This window comes from Molothrus ater, chromosome 3 (assembly GCF_012460135.2).
Source record: "Molothrus ater isolate BHLD 08-10-18 breed brown headed cowbird chromosome 3, BPBGC_Mater_1.1, whole genome shotgun sequence".
Taxonomy (NCBI): Eukaryota; Metazoa; Chordata; class Aves; order Passeriformes; family Icteridae; genus Molothrus; species Molothrus ater.
The window spans coordinates 25,870,186-25,882,781 of NC_050480.2; the positions used below are offsets into that span (position 1 = coordinate 25,870,186).

At 35.9% G+C, this 12,596-nt stretch overlaps 1 protein-coding gene across 2 annotated transcripts in view; it reads left to right on the plus strand.

Annotated features, from left to right (window-relative positions):
• Positions 1-12,596, plus strand: part of PPM1B (protein phosphatase, Mg2+/Mn2+ dependent 1B) — a 61,532-nt gene that overhangs the window by 43,685 nt on the left and 5,251 nt on the right. For both annotated transcript variants that reach the window (XM_036380046.2, XM_036380047.2), the window contains exons 5-6: positions 4,915-5,026; positions 8,217-8,274. In XM_036380046.2, coding sequence (XP_036235939.1) covers positions 4,915-5,026; positions 8,217-8,274 — 170 coding nt within the window. The remainder of the gene's footprint in view (positions 1-4,914; positions 5,027-8,216; positions 8,275-12,596) is intronic.

Consider the following 12,596-nt stretch of genomic DNA (forward strand, 5'->3'; position numbering starts at 1 on the left):
TGGATTTTATTGCTTTTATAAGTGAATGTTAAGATTAATAGAAAAGCTGTCAAATAACTTGTGATCAGTGTCTGGATTAACTAATCATTAACTGATTATTTTTAGCTCTGTTATCACATTTAACTAAATAATAGATATACAAAAAAAAAGAGTTGAGAGTTTGTAGTCCAAAGTGATGTGGGGTCATGTCAAATATAACTCAAAATGATTGTTTAGCTTAAGTGCTACAGAGAAATTAATTGCTCCAAAGCTTGAACTTCTGTTGCTTCAGGTCTAGATTTTTTTTCCCTGCTTGAGTTCCCTGTGTCATTCTTTGTTTTGCTAATTGGAGGGAGTTCAAGGCCTTTAAAAGGCAAGTATTTAGCAAGAAATGACAGTTAGCATGTTTGAGAAATTCTGACAAGGAGTGGAGAAAGTAAATGTAACAGACTTCAGAAGAACTTGAAATATCTATCTGATTTTTAACAAGTTTTTGCATTCATACATTCTATGAAATTGTAATTTTGATACAGTCTCTTTAATAAAGGAAAAAAAAATGTGGGGCTGCAGTTTACCTTACACATGCCTTGAATATTATTAGTTCAGAAAGAATAAAGGCCTTAGCAAAATGTTTCAAACCACTAAGCAGCATGAGGAAAATTGTTTAGAAATATGTTGGAATTTTTAAAAACAGTATCTTATTTAAAGGTTTAAGTAGTGAGCAGGAATACTTTTGACTTTAAAAAACCCCATGAGGACAAGAGTATCCTCTCAAGTGTTGGAGTTGGTAAAAATTTTGGAAGGTGGAGTTTCTTTTTGGTTAAGACAATTGCCTTAATCAGTTTTGTTTTTATCTTTTAACTTAGTGTAGAAAACAGTGTATAAAGGATTTGTGCCTGAAAGGTCTAAACTGTCTGCAACTCTAAAAACATAAAGCCTGATAGATATGTTGTGACACTGATAATATGGATTTATTTAAAATGTCTTTTTAGAGGCTGACTATTCCTCTCAAAAAGCAAATAATGGTGTTTGAACACAAATTAACAAGAACAAAATTAAAAAAGTTTATTACTGAGTTAGCAGCTCAAAAGTTATATGCAGTTGGCTGATAGCCAGTAACAATTATATTTATACCTGTAGTAAAAACATTCTGAAAAATATAAGTTTGTCTTGGAACTACCAAGCTGCAAAGATAGATGTTGTCAAAAATGTAAACTATGAGTTCTCTTGGATACCCTCCACTTTGACTAAGTGACTAATACAAATCAGGGCAACCTTAGAACTTAGTATAGAGTCCTCTGGGACTTCCTGAAGTAATTTTAGTTTGATCACTGGTGTTTGTTCTTAATGAATACACACTGTTCTGTTTCTGTTCTCTTGTGGGCCTTAAATATCAGCCTGACTGTACAAACCCGTCAAACATTTTAGGCAACAGGGTTTTTTCACTACTATACTTGGGCATTTTAAGCTCTGGCTCAAGGAGAATAGCAGTGTTTAAGGCATGCTTTTGTTAGATTTAAAAAAGTAAAAAAAAAAGTTGAAAATTAGTTTAATACTTGCACATGTAACATTTGTGCTCTGTACATTCTGTAAGTGGAATGCTGACATTTTGTATATTTTTATAATGAGCTGAGTTAGTAGTTCCCCAAAATCTTTCCAGGGTTCTTAAAAGAGAATTATTGTCTTAATACCTCGAGATACTTTTTTATTTTAACAGATTGATTAAAAACAAGCTCAGCAAGTCATTGTTTACAGAGATTTCCAGTGGAAGAAATATGTACCCGTGCTCTGTTGCTAGTTGGGGTTTTGAGGTTGACGGAATGTGAATGACTGCATTCCAAAGCTGCCACTTGTAGGGTATACTGAAATGCTTAATGAGGTTAAGCTTGTGCCTGAGTCATTTATGACTCTGAGCACAGCCCTGCTTCTCATTTGAGTCATTTAATTGATCCGTCTCCAAAGCACAGTCACAGAATACAGGCTGGTTTGGGTTGAAAGGGACTTTAAAGATCATCTAGTTCCAGTGGCTCTGCCCTGGATGGGGCACCTTCCACAGGTGTTTGGGGCAGTTGTGAGGTTATGCTAGGTCACTTTTTTCTTACTGCCCCTTGCAAATACTTTCTGCTCTCTTTTTAAGAGATCCAAAGTTTGGTCCCACAAAGTGAAAACCAGGTACAGAAGTCAGTTCAGTTCTCTGATATGTTTCAGTTTATTTGAAAGAGTGTATCAGAATTGCAGTTAATAACAGACAAACCACAGAACTCCACGAAACCCAAGAAACCACTAACCCCACAAATCATAAGTAGGAGTACATGATCTGTGTAGGCTTAAACAGTCTCACTAATATACTCAGTTTATCCCCTAAGTTGGATGATGCATTTTACATATGTGGATTATACTGTATATAAAACTCATTTGTCATAATCTGATAGCTGGGCATGAAAGGAGGTTCTTCTACATGGAGAATTTGTAATGCTGTCTGGCTGGGGACCTGCATTATATAAAATGGAAGTTAAATGTTACCTGAATTTTCAAAATGCCTATCTATGAATGAAGTGTTAGGCTTTTAGTGAAAAGTGTTTCAGAGATCAAGTAGTAGACTTTGATGTGGACTTTGATGAATATACATATTTAATAATATCAGGAATTATTCTTTCAGTGTCTGAATTATATTAGCAATGCAAGGCTAACTGTAAGGTTATTCTTAACATCACAGAGGTTAAGCTGAAAATTGTAAATACCCATAAATCTGTTTCTGAAAAAATTTGGTTTCTTTCTCTGGTGTCCTTTGTCAAGCACACACACAGTGTGTACCTGCCAACTGATGTGTAATGACAGTGGGTCATGCATGCTCATTTGCTTTATTCTCAATTTTCTGTTAGGAAGCTTTTTTTTTTTTAAGAGAGGAAACAAGTTCTGGATAAAATTACTCACTCTAATACCAGGAAAATAAAAAGATAATGATTAGTTCATCCAGAATTCTTGGTTTGCCACCTTGTAGAAATGGAGAGAAATGCTTATAGTTCAGTTCAGTGCTCCCTGAGAAGTTGTTATGCAGTATAAATGTATATGTTTCTAGTACCAAGAAACATACAGCAATCTTTAGCTGTGTCATTCCTTTTTAAGAAGATATAAAACCCTTATGCTTGCGATAAATATTTAGAAATTTCTTGGATTTTTAGTTTTTCTTATTACTAATTTTTGCTATTTTTCTACTTTTCCTGTGTATAGAACCAGATTTGTTCTTGGTATAAAAAGTATATTTTCATTAGAAATGTTTCCTGTCAAATGTATATCAGCAAAATTATATTATAGCAGTACAATTACTTCTAACTAAGTAGAACTGAACAAAAGGATGCAATTTATAAGAGGAGTTGTGGCTAATTTGTGTGAGCATGTGTGGAAGAAGTGATCAAAATCCTAAGATTTTGGCATACTTACTCAGCTATCACTTCCTTTGCTAGCCATGATTTATCCTTAGTGAATGGATGGATGATAATACACATCCAAGTTTCATGGAACAGTCTTTAATTTTAATCACTTCTAGTAGTAGTGCAGTTATCTTATTCTTTGCACAAATTGTATGGGGCTGGCTTAAAATTGGGACACAGAAGCTTAATAGTGCCTTATTTGTTAGAAGGTAATGTAATTATCCTACAAGTGCTTTGAGGGGTTACAGATGTGCCCCATACAAAGTGGGTGAGTACCTGCCAAGCACTTGGTTCACCTTGGTAGTCCTGAGAGAAGCCTGAATGCCACTTGCTTCTTTAAAAAGTGATAGACATCAATAAAGATTTAAATCAAGGAAACTCGGGATGAAGGGTTTGAGGTAGGTAGGTGGTGTGCTTTTCTGCTAACTTAAGAAACTCATAAACCGCAAGCTCCATGTCAGTCATCCAGAATATAGTCAATTGTAAGAAATGAAATTATTTGTTTTTTATCTTTGGATAGGAGCCAAGATACAGAATGAGTGAAGTTTTTTTAGGATGATACTTGAGAGGGTTCATTCTTAATTCTTCTTAAAGAGAATTTTATCTAGAACAATGTCTACAGGAAATAGCACTCCATTCCTTAATTTAGTTGATTTTCAGAAAAAATATTCTCTCTTAAAAATAGAAGACTTGTGCATACAACTCCAAACCTTTTTATGCCATGGTTGAATGAGTAGAGGCTGATGACTGGAAGCTGGTAGCATTACACCTGTGTGAGTGTATATAGAGATATTATACATTCATCCTAATACCAACCCTGATGAAAGACAATATGTGAAGATTTACTTCACTTCAGGTAGTTCTTTTCCAAGCTAGGAGAACTTAGAGGCTAGAAGCACTGGACTTGACTTGAGTTGTATGTCAACTTTGAAAATGGATTATAATTTAAAATTATAATAAAAATAAGTATTTTTAATTATTCCTCATCAGTTCCATATTCTGTTTGGGCCACTTGAGTGCTAATATTATCTATCCATTATGTATCCTCTGGATTGCTTGGTGGTCCAAGTGTTTGTGCACGGGAGATTGAGCCTTTGAGGATACAAGGTGTTACTGGCAAGGAAGCGTGCCAGAATCGTGGGAAGCACTGGCTTTATGGCATGCAGTGTGTTGCACTGCAAAGGGAAGCTAACTGAACAGACTCCCAGCTGCTGTTCTTTTTCAGAGAGAACAGGCTGCTATCTCCAGGGTATTTCATTCAGTTCTCAGTCTCCTTCTGAATTTCTCTTAGATAGTAAGGCTTGATGCATACTGGAATGACAGACTATGAATTTAAGCTCTGTTCTATCATGCAAAGATTGTTAACCTAAAATGCAAACAATGTTTTCCTGTTTACGTGTAACTTTTTCCATAATGCCTCTGTTAAAAAGTGATAATATCTTATATTTCAGTGTCTTAGCCAATGGGTGGTATTAATTCAGGATTTCTTGTGTTTTTAAATTAGAAATTATGGAAAAAGCAGGTGAAGAAGGAATGCCTGATCTTGCTCATGTTATTCGTATTTTAACTGCAGAGAATATCCCTAATTTACCACCAGGAGGTGGTTTAGCTGGCAAGTGAGTACAGAACTAGAATTTCTTGAACTGTTAAATTTACTGACATTCTTTCATTTAATGTTTTAAAGTTTTCTTATTGTAATAGCTATACTCAAATCAAGATTTTTATGTTTGAACTTAGTTTTACCTTTTGCAGTATATAGACTTTTGTGTCATTGTTCCCATTCCAGAATGGTAAAGAGGAAACACATAATCATATTATATACAACATATTAATTTATACCTAACAATTTATTATTTCCATGTGGCCATTTAAAAGAAAAATATATATTTTCTTGGCTTTTTACTGCCTTACTACATTTGTTAAGAGCTATCAAACATATCAAAATGAATATCAAAAATGCCAGGAGATAAGTTTTCCTGATGTCATGTTTTCCCAACCACACGGTTGTGGAAATGTCCATTATAAGCTTGGAACAGTACTTATTTGCTCAGCAAACATTCTCATGAGAAAATTGTTTTTATTTGTTTAGTCTGAAACTGAATGGTAGGTAACTGAGAATATTGAACTAGAATATGCATCTTAAAACTCAACAGGAATAAACCTTCAGCAATTACATTGGCTTTGTGGGGAGCCCCGTGGTGATGTTCTGGCAACCTATAACTTGAGGATTTTAATGAAAAGAATTCAGGATTGCATAAACAATGGTTAATCTGGAATTCCCCAGACAGTAGGACTGATCATTGTTCCCTGGCATAGAGCATGTTGTTTCTGGAATATTCGCATTTTACAAAATACGAAGTCCTGCCCTCTGAGCATTTGTGTATGTGTACATCTACTTTCATTGCATGTACTTGTTAATGAGCACTGTTTGCCATGATTATATCTCTCTGGCCTTGGAAGCATCATTCTGGGTCTTTTTCTCCACTTGTGTACATTCCGGGCATTCAGAGTAGTTTTGGTTTGCCTGTTCTTCTTGGTGCCTCCCAACTACTGTGTTTTGTTGTTTTGCTCATTAATAACTACATCATGTACTGCTGCACTATTCTGGACGCCTGACATATAAATTCTGTTTTAATTTGTTGTGAACCAGGTTTTGTTTTTCATATACTTGGTTCAGAATTTGCATTTTGCTGCCTTTCTCTTCATCTTGACTTTTAAAGTCCCCTGACTTCAGGAGTGTACCTGCAGTTTCTTTCAAGAAAATGTTAAGTAACTTAATGTTATTAAGTATTAGGTAACTTGTTCTTGGCCTCTGAACTTGGGACAAAGACAATATGTAAGTTCATTTTACTTGCAGGAAATTAATGGAAGTATTGGAAAAAAATACTTCTGCACAAGCCAAATCAACGTACTGTGTAACTTAAAACTTTTGTCCTAACAAGAGGATATTCTTTTTCTTGAGGTCCTTGTCCTGTGGTGTTACCAGATCACAAAGAGGTTACACTTTGTCCGAGTGTTTGAACTCCAAGACCTTGCTCAAACAGGTTGCAATGCAACCAGATCTTTTCTGTGGCTGTAATCCACAGTTTTAGCACCAGTGAAAGTTGCTCCCAAATTCTAGCATATCTGAGCTGGAGAATTGCAATTCAGTGTTACTATGACTAGAGTGTGTTTGCAAACCTTAGGAACCCCTTAAGTAGCTCCATTTCTATTGGCACTGTATAATTGCTTCCTTCAAGCTTCTCACTTATGTAGAAGCCCCTGCTGGCCCACTCTTTGAGACAGGAGATGTATGGGTCAGCTGATGGTGCTGTTTTATCCTAGAAAATCTTACTCTCCAAAGACTGTTTTCTGGCTTGACTCCAATCCCCTTGTGATTTCAAATGCTGCCTCAAGAATGGAGGTTTGTTGCTGAAGTAAACAAAAGCCCTGAGCTACTCTAGCACCTGGGCCTTAGTAGTTCCACTCAAAATCTTCCCCCTGAGTTTTCCCATCAAAGAAAAGCACAGAGAAATACATTGGTGAAAGAAAGAAAAATGAATTAAAAAGATTGGAGAATTCCCAAGTAGCTTGTTTTCATGTCTTTTTAAACCCCAGTCCCAATCTTGCTTGGACTGTCCAGGTGTTTTCTGTTACATTGAAAGTGCCTTTGCTTTATGTAGTGCATTTAGTCACAATTGTGCCATTCCTCTTTCACTAAATTTGGAACTAAATAGAGAAAACCCTTTCCTCTAGCATTGGCAAAAAGATTCCGTTTCTTTTCCTTAGGAAGACCCTCCATCAATTCCAATGGATCCCATACTGCCTCAAATATGCAGCCTTTACAGATTTCTGAAATATGTTCAAAAGAAGCCTCATCAAACTTATAGCATCCTCAGTATTCTGGGGCAGAAAATTCTGTTGCATTGAGAGCCATGTGTATTTGAGACATTTGCTGCTGTTTTGGCATCTGATGCCTTTGTGCTCTTTAGAGGAGTCAACAGTTGGTGCCCCTCATTCTGTAAGATAAAATTTTTAGAGATCTTGGTCACTTCCAGACTTAATTCTTAGTCCATGTAGCAGTTCATTTTTGTTGAAGCTGTCAATAACTTTGATCATATTTATTATAACTGTCTGAATGTTTGCCAGTTGTAACTTTGATTTGAAATGTGAGTACATAACCTTTTTTGCATCAGAAGTCTGTTTATATGATGGGTTTTATTTTTTGTGAAGTTCTTTGTGCTTATTTTGACTGCCTGTGAAAGTGTGGCCTTAAATGGCACTGCTACAAAAGAACTCTAGCTAGTGGCTTTTGTGTTTTAATTTCTAGTGTGACTAGACAATAGAAAGCACATCTCAGGGGTCATATACTCTGCATACCACACTTCAACATTTTGTAGGTGGGTTGTAACCTGCATATATGTAATAAAGATGGGGGAAAACTGAACTGTCTTGAAGTTCCACATCCAGAAATAAGGCAAGAAAACCAGCCAACTGGAAGAATTTTTTCGTAACAAGCAAAATAGAGATTTAAATGCTACTCTTGACAAAATCTGAGTGTGCAGCTCTAAAAAGAGGTGGATCATGGAGAGGGTAAGGTAAGAAAATGGTTTTACTCTGCTGAGTCTTTACAAATCTTAACCTGTTGCTAGATCCCCAAATTTTTATTGAAAGTGAGTAAAGACACAGAGTGGGTTTCATCTTTTTAAAAGGCAGATTAAAAGAAAAATACCTTAAACACTTCAAAATGCCTACTCTGATCAAACTTTTCTCAATGTTTTGAAATCCTTTGTTTTGCTTAATTTTTTTAAAAATTTCTCTTTTTAGGCGTAATATTATTGAAAGTGTGTATACTAGGCTGAATCCACACAGAGACAATGAGGGGGTAAGTTCCCATTTTGCTCTTTATTAATGTGAGCATGAAAGTTGTCATACATTAGCAAAAGTGTTTGTCACTGGGAATAAAATATTAGAAATACAAGATACATATTGTAACAGACCTCTGATTTTTACCTTGCTTTGGATGGATTTGATATAGAAGTTCTTCCTTTAAAAGACAGAAAACTGACACCTAATTCTGAAAGACTTTTTAAACATCTAAATGACTACCACTTTCTCAGTCAAACCTGTGAGGTAACAGTGCAGGGTTTTTCTAAACTATGGTTTATAATTGTAAAAAATTAGTAGTCAGCAAATCCATTACCCAACTGGCTGTTAAATCTACTGTCCAGAAATGTAGTACAAGAGGGGCAAACACACTTCCTGTTGTCTTCCAAGGCCTATAAGAAGGCCTTGGTACACTGAATATTATAAAAGACTACAAAACTAATATTGACTATTTTCATAGCATTTACACTATCTTTTCGTGTCCCATCTCTACTGGTCTAAGGAAAAGTAATTTTAGATTACTTCAGTTATGATTTCTAAAATGGCTTACATCCTTCTTCCCATTTCCTACGAAGCTGAATTTTGAATTGTACGTTGAAATCTGGTTTATTGTACCTCTAAACCTGATTATTAGGTAGCTCTTAATATTAGTGTAAGCAATAACTGGTGTTTCTATCAATTGTGGTTAAATTTGTTTAAAAACTGGAAAACTGAAGAACTGATAAAAAACATCAGTGCTTGTACATATTGTCATTTCCTGTGCAGTTAATGTGAACTGTTTTGTGGAAATACCGTTCCTATTCTAGTCAATCCTTTGTAATGTTTTTTTCTTCTGAGATGGCTACAAGGCCCTCCGTCGGGTAGTTATTACAGTGAATGGTGTTGCACTTGAAATACCTTGAAATTATCAATTGCACACCTTGAGATAGTAAATACACAGTCTCACCACAATTGTTACTGTGTCTTTTCCATTGTCCTCTTTTCTTATCTGCCTAGATTTGATTTATTATCTTCAGTCAGAAAGCTTGTGTGGGTGGAAGGGGCCATTTTTCTGTTAGTGTACAAATGGAGAGGAAATCTTTCAGCTTGTTAATTTTTTAGGATTTGTTCCTTTGTCTAGTTTGAAAGTCATAGGATATGCTTTTTTCATTTCACTTTCAAGAAATTGTGCAACAGTACCCCAAACCAAGATACACAAAATTTTCCTCTTTTCAGCTTCTTTAGTCCTTCAGGAAACTCTGCACTTCTATCAGCCTGCTACTACTTTTTGTGTTTAGTCAGAACTTCCCCTGCTTTTTGGGGAAAAGTTTCTGGTATATTTGGCTTCTTTAAAAATTAAAAAAAAAAAAAAAACCAGCATAGGTTTTTCAAATTAATTGGTATTTTGAGAAAAAACCCTGAATGTTTGTCTAATGGTTACATTTTAGAAGTGTTATATGCCATAGTTGTATTTATGATGCACCTGTTCTAAGTATAGATTTACTTCTCAATAGCTGTGCAAGTTTGCTGAAAGTTCTAATATGTAGTACAGCATCTGTTTGTCTATTGGCTCCTTTCAGGAAATGTTTGTGCATCATCCATTTTAATTTAATAAAATGAGTTAGCTAACTTAAATATGCATTTTGCTCATAAGAGAATATACCATTAACAGCTTTGACCTTTGTTGCCATTAAAATCCCTGAGTAGCTGGTTTACTTTTAATTTGGTTTCTTTAAAAAGAGATTTGAACAGTAGACTGCAGTCTGCTTCCTAAATTTTTCTTATGTTGATATAGACGTGCAAATCTCAGATATGTGTTTTAAATAGAGTGGTTTAAATTCTAGTTTGAGCTTGTGATAGCATGTCATTTGCCAGTCAGCACCTTTGTTCTTTTCCCCCCAAGTGGTACTAGCCCAGAGCAATTTGAGAGGATAAACTCCCCTTTGCTGAAGGATGCAATTCCTGGTTGCATTTTCCCAGCAAGTTATCTTAATGTCCTTGAAGTGGATGAATCTGCTGTGCCTCATCTGACACAATGAAAACATGACCTTCTTGCTGGTCTTACTCAGTTTCAGGTGTATGTGTGGTGATCTCTGTAGCCTTCTGAACTGGATATTGTAGTGTCAGAGATGTAAAGGGAAGGAAGCTGTTCAGTTATTCAACATCAGACTCTTCAGAATGTCTACACACAGTGATAATGTTGCTACACATCTCACATTTAAGCAGGAAGCAAAGGCAGGAAGGAAACATACACTATATCCCAATGATGACATTGCCAAGTGAGATTGAAATCTGGCCAAGATGCTCCTGTTTAAACTAGTATGAGGCTAGAGCAGATGTTCATATGAAAAGTGAGGTGCTAGAGACATGGATGCTGAGTCTGCAGAGCACAAAGGCACCCTAGCACTTGAGCATCCTTCCCTGAGTGTGGTTAGCAGTGCACCCGTGTCTGCTGAGAGTGGGTGTTGTGGAGAACACTTCTCTTACTGACTGGAAACTCTGCCTGTGGCAGTACTCTTCCATCTTATGGTTGTATGTAACTCTAAAGCAATTTTTGTCATGGCAAAATAGTAATGTTGTTAGTTGCTAAAATATTAATGCAAATTACTGAAAAAACCTCTCCAAACCACACAAACAACAACACAAACAGTCAGATTCACTTTTACAATTGAGAATATGGTTTCCTTCTAAAGACTATGCATTTTAGTGTCTAACAATTTTAAAATAGTTACCATGAGTTTCTGTGAACTGGATCATAATAGCTTTCCAAGTTAGTTCTTAGTATATAAATGAAAACCTTGGTTTTATCTGTTTCTAGGTTAGCTTTGTTTTACTCAGCACCGTAAACATTTCAGGTAGTGTTGCACTTGGGTTTTGTTTTTTGGTTATCCCAACTAGTGATAGTAGATTTTTATTCTTCACACTTGTTTCCTGAGAAACCTTAACATAGAGCCTAAGTAAGGAGATGCCATGCAGAACAAGAGTCTGAGAAATAAAAGAATCCTTACTTACAGCAGTATCCAGAGATCACTAGTCTGGCTTGAGGGTATAGCAGTCCTAAGTTGTTTCTGCTAGGAATCTCAGCAGATTACAAGTATTTTATAAATCCAGGGCTGGAGAGAGCCCTGCACTGTGGTCACAATGAGCAACTTTATCATTGTTTGAGCAGAGACTTCTGCTACAAATGAGGTATCTTGTGCCTTTACAAATATGAGTGAAAGCACAGAAATCTATTATGTATTGGGGCCTGATGTTTTCAGATCTTTAAAGGGGATTCAAAAGAATGTTTTCATAGCTAAATAATTGTTAGCGCTGTGATGTTACAATACCACTGAAGAGTTGTTCTTACTTCCTGTGCTAAAGTACTACTCTTTCTCTGTGACTCTACTCTGACCATTTTACTTTTTGATGTGTTTGTGAGACTAGGAGACAACTATCTGATTAGGCTACTTCACTAAACACAAGAAAGAATGTTAAAATTGCAGTGAGTGTTAATAGTTTCAGTGGCATTTGCTTAAAGCTGCCTTTGAGCGTCTTAGTTGAAATCAATCATATTTCTCTCTTGTTTTTACTAATAATACACTCTGGCAGTTGGCTGAACCAAATCATATGCCATTAAGGGCTGCTACACATAAAAAAATGTAGATGGACACAACTCTTACATCATTCTCACAACATTATAAATCCAGTCTTCATAGCAGCCCTTTTCATACACATAATTTAATAGCACAAAACTTGTGTAAAAATTGTCAATGTTCATGTTGAATATAGCTAGCACAAATTTATTCCTGATTTTATGGTCAGTAGCGCTTCAGTTGAATTGAAATGTGAAGGAGGGCAAATGCTACCTTGCACAATAACCATAGTTTTCAGGGACCTGTTCCAGCCACACATCATTAGAGAGAAATCTCTGTCTATATAGCGTATAATATATAAAAGAGGCAATTTCTGTCCTACTGTCTGTGGGGTTTCTTGTCTGTTAGCACTGAGGGACACAAGGGAAGCACGAAATAGCCTGCTGTAAAATAGGGTGCAATGCCATGCAGGATGTGAGTTTGAATATCAAACGCTAACAGCATTGCTAATTCAACTCCTACCAGCATTTGAATTGCTTAGGAGCCTCAGGGCTGCTATTATATTGCTTATTGCTTTTACTCTTCAGTGTTGCATGGAGCAAAATTATTCACTTCAGTCTGCCAAAGGAATTTTTAAAGATCTTGGTATTGTGAAATGTGGAAATTTCAGGGTGTACGTGTGCTAATGTCAACCTCAGAGCAAAACTGATGGAGTAGATGAAATATGGAATTTAAATGTTCCCTGAATTTTAAAAAACTGGAAGTC